At 38.6% G+C, this 13,392-nt stretch overlaps 1 protein-coding gene across 1 annotated transcript in view; it reads right to left on the bottom strand.

Annotated features, from left to right (window-relative positions):
• The window catches only part of EXOC2 (exocyst complex component 2), a 182,056-nt gene that overhangs the window by 20,125 nt on the left and 148,539 nt on the right, over positions 1 to 13,392 (bottom strand). Inside the window, exon 24 of the mRNA XM_060189160.1 lies at positions 101 to 156. Within this exon, the coding sequence (XP_060045143.1) occupies positions 101 to 156 (56 nt within the window). The remainder of the gene's footprint in view (positions 1 to 100; positions 157 to 13,392) is intronic.

Here is a 13,392-nt window from a genome sequence, read left to right as displayed (position 1 = left end):
GAAGGGGAGGAGGGGAAGAGCACCACAAAAAGCCATCAAATTCATCTCCTTTTTCTTTTCCAGTTACCCATCTCTTAAGGAAGATATAATGATAGTTTACCTCTGCATGCACAGCAATTATATTCACCAGCGCTTCTTTTAAATAGTTTCTGACACCTGAAATCAAAATGGGGGAAGGAAAGATTAATTTAAACACAAGCTGCACATGTCTCCTGTTGGCATATGCAACAGTAAACTCTACTGCTTAGAGTTCACTAAGGAGAAACAGAAAGTAACACCATCACTGTCTATTTCCTCTTGAGAAGCAAATTGTGACAGGCCAAATTAGCTTGGAGTTTTCTTTCATTACCTTTTCATTTCTGTCAGTGATTATGCCCTCTGTAAGTCTGCTTCAAAGTCAAAATTTAAATATGCCCATCAATTTCTTTACATATATGCATAAGTGCACATATGCGTATATACAAACGCAAACTCACATTAACAAAAGATAATCAGAAAACAAGTTCATCTGATAGAGCTGACAAGACACATACTAAAACAATTATCATAACATCTTCCTTGTAAAGGTAAATGTACAATTGTGATAAAGCATGGAGATTTTAATCTTGAAAATTACTTTTTAGGAAAAGTGGTGAACTTGTACTCAATAGGATTCTGTAAAACAACTTGAAGAGTATTACAAAAGACACAAGATTTCAAGACAATACAGAATTAATGAAAAAGACCTCATCACTCAAAGCAAGCTACCACAAGAGTCAAGAGTGCAGGAGTCTAAAGTTAGATTACTCTGTGTCAAACACCAATTTCACTCCTGCAAATTGTGACTTTTGGCAAGAAAGCCAGGAGTATTGCTTTCTTTCTATCAATGAGTATAAGAACAGTAAATACTTTACAGAGTAAGAGATAATTCTCATAATTGCTCTTGATATTATTTGCTCTTGATATTAATTGCTCTTGATATTATGATATTATTTTGTAAGAAAAAATTGTTAAAAAACTACTGTGAGGAAGCCGGGCAGTGGTGTAGCTGGTTAAGCGCACATGGCAGACAGTGCACAGATTGGCATCAGATCCTGGTTCCAGCCTCCGGCTCCCCACCTGTAGGGGGTTCGCTCCACAGGTGGTGAAGCAGGTTTGCAGGTGTCTCTCTTCCTCTCCTCATCTCTGTCTTCCCCTCCTCTCTAGATTTCTCTCTGTCCTATCCAATAATGACGAAGGCAATAACAATAACAACAACAACAATAATAATGATGACGATGATAAACAGCAAGGGCAACAAAAGGGAAAATTTTTTTAAAAATCTACCGTAGAAATTTACTGTAACTAACTTTAAGACAATTATTCCCTTTCAATTATTCTCTTAGATTATTCTGAGTGTGTTTTAAAATAAACTGCACAGACTGAGAATTTTTTCTCTACAGAACAGAGAAGTCAGAGGCTGGGGTGTGCTTTTATTACAATGTGCAAAGACACAGCTACAAGGCCCCTGGTCCCCACCTGCAGTGGGAGGGAAATTCACTAGAGGTGAATCGATGATGCAGGTGTTTCTCTCCGCCTCTACCTTCCCTTTCCTTCTCAGTTTCTCTCTCTCCTATCAAATAAAAAAACAATTTTAAAAAAAATTAAGAAAGGAAATTAAAAAAAACAATAGAGACAAGTCTACTATATAGTAAAACCATTGATGTTAACATTAGTAATATTAAGAAAAATCTTTTTACATAATATTATCCAAGCTACTGATTATTTTGGTAACTTCAAATAATGGTCAAGAGCTACCATAACTTTCAATTGGCATTTGCAGATTCTAAATATATAGCTAGCGATTAATTCTGCCACCCTGTAGTATATAAACAGGTACACTGCTTAAGAAGCTGATTTGATTTTTAGCTATTTGGAGTACAATGGTTTAAGTAGAATTAGTTCTATTTTGTCAATAGAATAACGGAGAAAACTGATTGTAGAGTAATTCAACACAATCCAGGGATTAGTTGGTTCTTTTTTAGAAATAGGATAATTGCAAGATAACAAGTCTCATCTGGCAGGTGGGAGGGACCAGAAGGAGCCCACTGTAAGTGAAAGTGAAATAAGCGAACTTGTGCTCAAGACCAAAAAGCTTTCTTTCTGTAGGAACAAAGCCAGACCACAATAAATAAATAAAATAATAATAATAATAATAATAATACTATACTGGATTGTTCACCTGTGACAATCAGGGTATTAAGGGAGACCAAGATGTGACATGTGATCATGATTGCCAAGGTCAGTTTGTCTCATCTTGTTTACTGCTTTCTGGGCAGTTCTTCCACATGTGTGGAAGAGCAAGGGTGCCTCAGACCAAGTCCATAATCACTATTTAAGTAAGAAAACTTTAAAACTGCAGCTTGTTGGTAGACTAAGTCACATATCTATGAACATGGCAGTATACAGTTACTCAAAATATATGTGTATTAAGGGGCCAATGATAAACTAAGGAACGTAAAAGCAAAAAACAAACAGATACAACAATAAAAAAAGAAAACCAATCTCCATTCTATGTATGGGTCAGTCTTTTCAAGGCCATTTTCTGGACAAGTGTCAGGACTCCGGGCTCCAGCAATGTTCTCACCATGATGCCAGTTTTCAACACCTAAATTTTTCAATGTAAAAGAGCAGAGTGGGGCCAGAGTGCTGACTGAAAAGCAGCAAATTAAACTTAGAATGAGCAGCACAATGTCCTTTGCTCAGTGACAGTATGCTATAAACTTGACTCCCACTCTGACCCTGAGAGGAAGAATACTTCCTGGTATTGAACCTATCAGCCCAAGAAAGCATTACTAATTTAACAATCTGTAAAAGCGGTAAGTCTAAATTACTTAGTGCGAGTCTAAGGACAAATCGGTGACTAGACAAAGATAGTTTTAATCATTAGAACCATATTTCTGTTGATAGCAATTTTTTTAAATGTAAAATCTAGCTTCCTGTTTTAGGCTGACTACCGGTCTCTCAAGGAAAGTATACTTGAAGGAGTATAGAGCATTAACCTTGGGCAAGTAAAAGCAATGTGCATTTGAAAATTTACTTTTATAAATAGAAGAAAATGAAATAGCTATACCTCCTTCTACACCCTCTTCCATATGACAAATGACATTCTCAGAGGTAAGTGGTAATGTTGGAAAAGAGAAGGGAAAATTTTGTGGTCCTAGGGATGGACAGAAATAGAATAGCTTGTCAAACCACAAAGCAGGTCAGTAAGGCATGTTAATTTGAAGCACAGGTCACTGAAATATTGTTATTATTTCTCCTCCTACTATTACTTTGGATCATCACCAGAGCTTCACTATTCAACTTTTCCAGATAGTAACGGGGGGGGGGGGAGTGTGTAGGGAGGAAATATCATAGATTCCTCCATTGTTGTAGGAGTTGGGTTCAAAACTGGGTCTTGCACAGGGAGAACATCTGAGAGAGGTACTTTGCCAGCCTTTTATTGAAATATTATTATAACCTTCCAAAGCAATGCATGTGTTGGTGTAACGACTTAACAATCACAACAATAATAATGGTGAAACACTGCTTACCTATCTCTAAAAAAGGCTACTCATCGTGTTAAATGAAGAAGTGTTTGTTTATTTATTTATTTTTAATTGCCTGCTGGGTTGAAGTTGTCAGTCTAAGGGACTGGATTACAATGTTTTATTTGTTTACAGAACATTTGTTGAGATTATACTCTGTGATGTTACTGTGAGGCAGACATCAGGAGCCTTTTTTTCACTTATTAGGGGATTAATGTTTTACAATGGACAGTAAATACAATAGTTTTTACATGTATAACATTTCTCAGTTTTCCACATAACAATACAACCCCCACTAGGTCCTCTGTCATCCTAGTAGATTATGTATATATCCCCAGTATGTCTATCTAACATGACAAAGTGCTTGGTCATTAAGCTCTATCCTGACTGACTGATGCTCAGGTATATGTGTACTACACTTGATCTGAGCGAAAAGGCTGAGTAGCAATACTGCTCAGGTCTATGTGTATGCTGTATACAGCAAACATGTCCCAGGCAGATGTATGAAAAGGTTATTATTATTATTACTTTTTTTTTTTTTTTGCTTTGTACTCCAATTAAACTGATTGGTGATATGCTTACTTGCTATCACCAGAAATTCTTGAAAGGTTAAAGCATAGTGTTTGGGGAAGGTGGGGAAAGTCAGGGCCATGGGTCTGGAGATAGATGGCATCCTTGTCTGGGGACTGAGGTCTGAAGATTCATAAACATGACACAGATAAGATCTCTGTGGTCTTCCTCATTAAGAATTTCAATTCCTTTCTCTCTTTACCGTACTCATCAGTCAGTAGAACAAAACTGGTGTCACAGTGCAGCTGCTGGTCTTCCTTCCCCAGACTGCATTCTCCACACTCAGCATGGTCACTCAGGCATCCACACTGAGACTTTCAGATCCACTAGAACACTAATGGCAGCCAGTTTAACTGTTTGTAGAACTTCTGTGTTAAATCCAGACTGCTCCAAATTCAAATGCAGAATGTTTTCAGCTCTCAAAAATCTGTACCAAGGAAAACCTACTGGTATCAAGGGTTGGAGGGCTCCTCACTGGCTCCACCTCATCCAAGCACAGCTGGGGGGGGGGGGCAGGTGGTGGTGTACCTGGTAGAGAGCACACATTACCACACACAAGGATCTGGTTTGCATGGAGAAAGCTTCGTAAGTGCTACTGCAGGTCTCTCTCTCCTAATTCCTTCTCAATTTCTCTGTCTCTAAGAAAAAAAAAAATTTAAGGGGAAAAAAATGGCTGCCAGGTGTGGTAAATTTATCATGCAGGAAACAACCCTGGTGGCAAAAAAAAAAAAAAAAGCTGGCAGTATGGTAGTAGATAATAATCCTCTTTTGGTGGCCAAAGAGGCAAAGCTTCTGAATGGTTCTTGTTTCTGTTTTAAAGAAGGGAGAGAGAGAGAGAGAGAGAGAGAAGAGAGAGAGAGATGAGAGAGATGAGAGAGAAGAGGGAGAAGAGGGAGAAGAGGGAGAAGAGGAAGAAGAGGGAGGAGAGAGAGGAGAGGGAGGAGAGAGAGGAGAGAGGCAGGAGAGCACTGCTTACTTCTGGCTTAAGGTGGTGCAGGGGATTAAGTCTGGGACTTTGGAGCCTCAGGCATGAGTCTTTATGCTTAACCACTATGCTATCTTCCCAAGCCAAAGTTCTGATGTGTAGTTTTCTTCTTATTAACACAGGTACACCATTTGTTAGATTAAATGATATTTCTAAGACTTTAATGATACACATGCCAAGCAGCAGACTGTATGTAGGGGAAATAAGATGCAGTGTTCCTCGCTGTGCTCACTCCCCACCCTCAGCCTCCCTTGTAATTCCCAGGTGGTACACTAGATCACCCTCTTGTGTCTGTTCAGTGCTGATCCCTGCTCTGCATTGTGACAAGGCTTCATTCACTCCTGTGACTACTTGATTAATACCATGTCCCCTGCTGAACTGTAAACTCCACAAACACAGGGAGGTACTAGAAACCTCACCTGCCTCTTTGCATTTTCAGCATGCAATACAATGATTGGCTTATGGCAGATGTTCAAAAATATTATGAAGAAGAAATCAAAAAAGGCAAAGACTGTATCTGTCTCACTAAGTTCCTAGGGTTTCTTTAAATATAACATATGCCATTTAAGACATTTTAGTGAGTAATGAATTACACATATGATTGTCCCTGAAGATGATATGCCATAGCATTCAGCCATATAGTAAGTGATACCATCAAGGTTACTGTAATTATACTCTACAAAATCTGCACACTGTTGAAACCACCTAACAGCACTATTTCTCAAAACGTATTATTACATGGTGCATGATCAAAGATGAATGAATGAGTTAACAGGTATTACAGAATCCTAGGGGACCAGATTGGGTGACGAGACGTCAAGCGTTGAACAGGGTGGGCGAAGATATCCGCGTATATTGGCAGGTCCGGTCGAGTGTAGACGTGGGAAATGAACTTAGATGATGCCGCATCCTGACGAATATCTGGCGGGGCGATGTTGCTAAGAACTGGCAGCCATGGGACTGGGGTGGAACAGATGGTTCCAGAAATTATCCTCATGGAGGAATATAATTTGGAATCAACCAAGTGGACATGGGGGCTACGGAACCATACTGGGGCACAGTATTCTGCAGTGGAATAGCATAATGCCAGAGATGATGATCGTAGTGTGGAAGCGCTCGCGCCCCATGAGGAGATGGCCAGTCTTGCAATGATGTTATTCCTCGTGCCCACCTTTGCTGCAGTTTTTATGAGATGTTTGTGAAATGACAGAGTGCGATCGAGAGTAACGCCAAGAGAGACTGGCTGGGCTTCATGCCGGATTCTCGTACCGCCAAGCTGCACATGTTCAACGCTTGACGTCTCGTCACCCAATCTGGTCCCCTACACCTACACTGAACTTCTCTGTTCCAGTCTCTTGGAAACAGAGTTGGCAGTCAGCTGAGGTAAAGAACAAACACCTCATCACAGACCCCTGCGAGCGTCAACCCGGCTTTGACCTAGCACGTTACGATTGGGCTCTCCTCAATCGCTATCGAACAGGCCATGGCCGGTGCGCCGCTATGTTCCATTGCTGGGGAGCCAGAGACAACCCGAACTGCCCCTGCGGCTACAGACAGACTATGACCCACATAGTCAACGACTGCCCCCTCTCCAGATTCAAAGGAGGTCTCGAAACTTTACATCAGGCTCAACCTGACACTGTTGACTGGCTACGGAAGAAGGGCAAACGCTAGAAGAAGAAGAACAGAATCCTAAGCAGATTAATGTTTTTCTACATATGATCATCATAAAATTCTATATATGAGACACATAAGAGTTTATGTTTCTCAGTTTTTATGCAATGGAGAGATTCTCTTCTAAGGTATTTAAGAAAAAAATATTCCTTATAAATAATTTCTCAGGATCCATTTGAAAAACAAAACAAACAAACAAAAAACTTGAGTAGTAAAATAACAGCAGACCAGGACATTTGTGAACTTAAATCTGTTTCTGAAGTATGTTTTAATTATTTATTTATTTATTAGCTATATGCTTAAGTAAAAAAAAAAAAACACTATCCCAAATAAGAAAACATGAAATACTTACTGAATATTTATTTCTGCACTGGATACGTTGGAAGATAAGAGATTGCCTTACAGTAGAACACAATGAATGTGTCAAGAAATGTGAGTTTTGGAGAGAAGGGCTGTAGTGCAGCGGGTTAAGCGCATGTGGTGCAGAGCACAAGGACCGACAAGGATCCTGGTTTGATCCCCCGGCTCCCCACCTGCAGGGGGATCGATTCACAGGCAGTGAAGCAAGTCTGCAGGTGTCTATCTTTCTCTCCCCCTTGCTGTCTTCCCCTCCTCTCTCCATTTCTCTCTGTCCTATCTAACAATGACAACATCAATAACAATAATAACTACAACAACAATGAAAAACAACAAGGGCAACAAGAGAAAATAAATAAAAAATATTTTTTAAAATTTTAAAAAGAGAAATGTGAATTTTGTTCTCAGCTCCAACAGGAGTGGGCTACAAATGTGAATTTTACAGAACCACTTGGGAGATAGTACACAGAAAAACTAAGACAAACTGACTTCTTGGAGCTATAAAAGCTACATTCTTATGATGTAGTAACAGGTATTGTTATTTTAGAAAAAGTTCTCTTTAGATAAACCCCCACAACTTTCCATGCTGTTTAAGCAAGGGAATGAGAACAGCTTCGAAGCATTTATAATATGTATTTCTTCTACTCTTTGAATATGAAATTAGAATGTGTCATGATATTTGACCAAAAAGTGTCCCCACCCACACAATATCAATCTAGACTATCACTTAGCAATTAATTGAGTAGACCAGTGTGGGAATTCCCCCATGGAGCAAACAAAGCTCATCTGTGCTCTAAGCAAGAAATCTGGAGGCTTCTCGCAGGGTGGGCTTCCTGTAAACTGGCTTGAGCCACATAAACATCTTCTCTAACAATGCAGGTCTTGTTTTTCATGCATCAAAGTGGAAAAGAAGACTTAACTTTCTGTGTCAGTTTCTTCTTTTAAATCAAGTAGGGAGAGCACTGAATTGGGGACTAGACACATAACTAAAAAGTATTTCTCAAATGTCTACCGATTACAAGCTTAGAGTTAGAAAAGAGACAGATTATACTGGTGACTGCAGAGAAAATAGTGACCAAAAAGGGGAGAAACCTACTAAAAACCAAAGGCCCACTCTTTACATGGCTTAAGATCAATAATTTCAATACTGCTAGGTAGATCTCCACAGAAAATGTTCACATTCTTCTCATTAATTTGGTGAATATTTTATCAGATCTTTTTCTAAGATGAACATGAACCTTTCCCTAAAATATGAGATTGTGTTATATATTCTCTCTTGACACTGGCTTACATCCCTCCACAATATATCACAGGCATTCTGTATGCTGATCCATGTATATCTTCCTCTTTAACTCTCAGTGCTGTCTAGTATTCGACACCAGCGTGCTCTTCTAGTATTCATTTAATAATTTATTTCATTCTATTTATTGATGATTTATTCTACTAGTATCTACTATTATCTACTAGTGTAAAAGACTATTAGTCTTTTAGTATCTACTACGATAAATACATGGTATTTATGCCACAAACATACTATATTAAATGACTATAAATATCTAACTATAATGAATATACATAAACTATGGTCCTAGAAGAATTGCTGAGTGACAAGTTTTTAGTTGTTTGATTTTTACCAAACCATCATTCAGAAGAAGCCCTAGAAAATTACACTCTCTTTTTTCATGCCTTTTATTTTATTTTTTAACTTGGCTACTCTAGTTACTAGAATTAAATTTTTTTATTATCTTTATTTATTAGCTAGAGACTGTCAGAAATCAAGAGGAAGGGAGAGACAGACAGGGAAAGAGACAAAAAGACACCTGCAACCCTGCTTTGCCACTCACAAAGCTTTCCCCCTACAGGTGGGGACCGGGGGCTCGAATCTGGGTCCTTGCGCATTACAACATGTGCACTCAACCAGGTGCGCCACCACCCGGACCCTCTAGTTCCTATAATTAATAATCTTCACAATATGTGTGCCTCCTGAATTATAATCATGATAAAACTTTTCAATGACATGCCAAATGTTCATCAAAATACAGAGGCCACAGGCACTAAAGGGAGCACACGATATACTTATTTGAGTATATAAAGAACGTGAGAAAGCTGGTGAAAAAAGATGGTGTAATTACAGATAACAACTGCTCTTCTATTTGAATCTTTACCAAGAATGCAAACTTTTCCATGAAGCATTTCCTGTCAAAATTGGGCAGACAACTCCTTTACACACAGACTAATTTCAAGGTATGCTGCATAATGTTGTTTTGAAACATAAGACTCTTCGATCAATACTATAAGAAATCAAACTTTGGAAACTGGAGATACTACATACTATCTACTATATAAACCACATTTCCTGTTTTTAACCCCTGTGCCCTAAATCAGTTATCACTCCTAGTCTAGAGATAAAAATAGATTGAAAAATACTATAAATATCCCACAATGTACTTTTTTTTGGGTCAAACTGAAACACCGGATGAAAGAACTTTGGGTTATTTCTTTTCAAGTAAATTATTTTTTTCAATTATACTCTGAAGACACGCTACTAAAATTACTGCCTATTAAAGCAAGGCAGCCAGAAACTATCAATATTGGCAGACAGGAAGAGCTTCCTTTTCTGTATGGGGGATAAAAAGCTTTCTTTGGAATGGAGAAAGGTTTTTCTTTTTTAATATTTTATTTATTTCATTTTTGAGAGAGATGCAGAGGGAGAGAGAGAGAAACACCAGAGCACTGCTCAGCTCTGGCTTATGGTGGTGTGGGGGGATTGAACCTGGGACTTTGGAGGCTCAGGTATGAGAATCTGTTCGCATAACCATTATGCTATCTCCCCCGCCCCAGAGAAAGGGTTTTAAGTTCAATGTTTTAGTCCTCTAGTCTGCCCATTCTTAGATGGATGTCTTTTTTTTTCTTTTAGGTTTTATTTTTTATTAGTGATTTAATAATGATTTATAAAATTGTAAAGATAATAGGGGTATAAATCCACCACACAGTTCCCACCACCAGAATTCTGTGCCCCACCTCCTCCATTGGAAACTTCCCTTTTGTTCATCCCCCTGGGTGTATGGACCAAAATTCTTTATAGGCAGCAAAAGGTGGAAGGTCTGACTTCAGTAATTGCTTCTCTGCAGGTTGATCAATGTCCCAGCCTATCTCTATGTTTCCCTATTGAGGTAGGGCTCTGGAGAGGTGAAGTTCCAGGCAGCATTGGTGAGGTCCTCTGCCCAGGGAACTCAGGATGGAATCACAGTAGGACAGATGACTTTGTCTAAACTGACCAATGTCATGTAGTAGATTTTTAAGTGAATACATGAGTAAATTTTTAGGGGTGGTGGTGGAAAGCTTTAAATGAATATGCTTTCCTAGCTTTTGACTATAACTAGAAAAACTTTTTCTGATGAAAACAAATAATATTTGCAGTAGTGAAAATAACAGTTGTTACTTTATGCTTTATTCTTTACATTTGTAGGGAAGGACTTATACTCAAAAACATAGTACTACATACTCATTAGAACATTCATGACAACCCTTCAGCTTCATTACTCGGGTGAGACCTTTCCTTTTATAGTACACTCTAATTTCATCTCAGGTGGTTCACTTTCTAACAAAGTCCCATAACCTAGATATACACCAGTTTCTGTGAGAGAGAGCTTATGTTCACACGTATCCATAAACTACTGCAAAATACATACCTGAAAGCAGAAGTACACTAGAGTTTGCAGTGAGTAACTCCCTAACACTTCCTCTCCACTATTCCGAGCTTTGGGTCCATGATTGCTCAACAATTTGTTTGGCTTCGTATGTTAACTCTCTTTTCAATCACCAGGTTCCAGATGCCACCAGGATGCTGGCCAGGCTTCCCTGGATTGAAGATCCCACCAATGTGTCCTGGAGCTCAGCTTCCCCAGAGACACACTCTACTAGGGAAAGAGAGAGGCAGACTGGGAGTATGGACCGATCAGTCAACGCCCATATTCAGCGAGGAAGCAATTACAGAAGCCAGACCTTCTACCTTCTGCAACCCTCAATGACCCTGGGTCCATGCTCTCAGAGGGATAGAGAATGGGAAAGCTATCAGGGGAGGGTGTGGGTTATGGAGATTGGGTGGTGGGAATTGTGTGGAGTTATACCCCTCCTACCTTACGGTTTTGTTAATTAATCCTTTCTTAAATAAAAAAATAATAATAATAAATAAATAAATAAAATATAATTACTATTCCATTATAAGCACACAAAAAAAACCCTTCAGCTTTACATTTGTCTTATTTACTGTGTTATACTTAGAGCTTAGAAGTACCTGGCACATAAAGGCGTTCAATAAGGACTGAATTGATCAAATAATTAGCATTTGTGAATAAAAATGATATAGTATAAATGTCTTTAGGACTTTGTGATAAATCCTATTAAAACATCATTTTTTTTGTTTTAGTAGCTGCCTTAGATCTTAACTAAGAAATGGCATACTATTAAAGGTACTAAAACAAAAATTATCTGAATAAATCTAAAAGATCTTACAGGCTTTATTTTTTAATAATGTAGCATTATGCCAAAACATGTGTTGCAGGTATGCAGTACTGAAAATAAAGTACTTAGTAAAATTTCTAAAAAAAAAAAAAAAAGAACATTCATAATTGCTCAAAGAATGTTCAGAGTTCAAGTATACAGGCACAGCACCACAACCTCTCCCATTTCAAAGTTACAGTCTGATACATAAAACGTAATACACTGACAAAATATTCAGAAGAGTTCAGAAATTGATCATAGGCTATCAGTCTCAACAATCCAAACTTGACACCCTGAATCTCAGAACAGAAATTTTAAATGAAAATTTGATTCGTCTAACAATAACTGATGACTCAGACTCATTTGCTTCAACTTAGCCTTTTGTCAGAACCAGGATTATTTCGCCTTAGACGGAAGTTTCAATTACAAAAGTAAAAAATGAAGTAAATCTATTTCATGAATTCAAGTGAACATGTCTATTTTACACTGCATTATGATTGTACTGGCATATGATATTTCATAAACATCTTTGGTCCATGTTCAGTTTTCACAAGACTTCAATGAAATCAAAACAGATAAAAACTTCTGAGAGAAGATGGGATGAAGGAACATGTTTCCAGAGCTGGACTTCTCTGGTTAGAATCCTGACTCTACTAAGAAACTCTGTGGCCTTTCTGATTAAATGGAGAAGCAGCTGAGAGGTAGCTCATCAAGTAAAGCATGTGTCCGCCAGGCCCAGGTTCTAGCTCTGGCCTCACGCAGAAATGCCATACAATACCAGGGGAAACTCCAGTGTTATGTTCCTTCCTTCCTTTCTCCTTCCCTCCCCTTCCCAACTCTCTGAACAAGATGACCCGGGAGTGGTGGAGTGGTAAAATCACACATGCATGAGACCTTGGCTCACAAAAATAAACCGATGGACAAATATTTTGGAACTGTCCCATCACTGCCTGACACCTAGAAATGGTGTGAAAATTTGGGTCCTACCATTCATGCTGTATTGAATATGCTGCTATCAGTACTACCAAGCATAAAAAGAAGCATTAAGTTTAGTTTTTGTTTGTTTGTTTGTTTTTTAACCAGAGCACTCTAGCTTCTGGTGGCACAGGGGATTGAACTTGGGACTCTGGAGCCTCAGGCATCAGAGTCTCTTTGCATAGCCATTATTCTATCTACCCCAGCCAGTCCTATTCTCAATATATGGTTTCACATATGATGTAAGAAGTAAAATGGGAGGTGTAGGAGGTGGCACAGTGGATAAAATATCAGTCTTTTAAGTGTGAAGTCCCAGTTCAATTCTTGGCATCACAGAGTGCTGCTCTGGCTATGTCTCTTCTTCTCATGCTTATGAATAGATGAACGAAGTAGTTTTCTTGTAGTCTTAACCACCAAACTAAGCAAAAGGCCTTGAAATAATAAACAATGGAGAAGTAATAAACTGGAATGCAGAAAGAAATATGAAAAGTCAATAGCTAACTTGGCACTTAAAAGTTTCATTTATGCCATCTAGAATCTTTAAGAATTGTCCCTCGAGCACCTACTAGAACACGAATTTTGTCTGTTAGAACTACAAAGGGTTGGATTTGCACAGGCAGAGAATAATGGTACAGGAATAAAAAGCAGCATGGTGAGGTAGAAAGGGGCTGGGAAACAGGATCTGGTTTGAGTCCCTGACTTGGGCAAACCATTGATGTGCGTTAGCTTGCACCACTATATCAGTAACACAAATCTTTAAAGGTTATTTATTTATTTTTT

This window comes from Erinaceus europaeus, chromosome 4 (genome assembly GCF_950295315.1).
Source record: "Erinaceus europaeus chromosome 4, mEriEur2.1, whole genome shotgun sequence".
In the NCBI taxonomy this organism is placed as follows: Eukaryota; Metazoa; Chordata; class Mammalia; order Eulipotyphla; family Erinaceidae; genus Erinaceus; species Erinaceus europaeus.
Note: the sequence above shows the minus strand (reverse complement) of the source record. Positions and strands in the feature narration are given on the sequence as shown.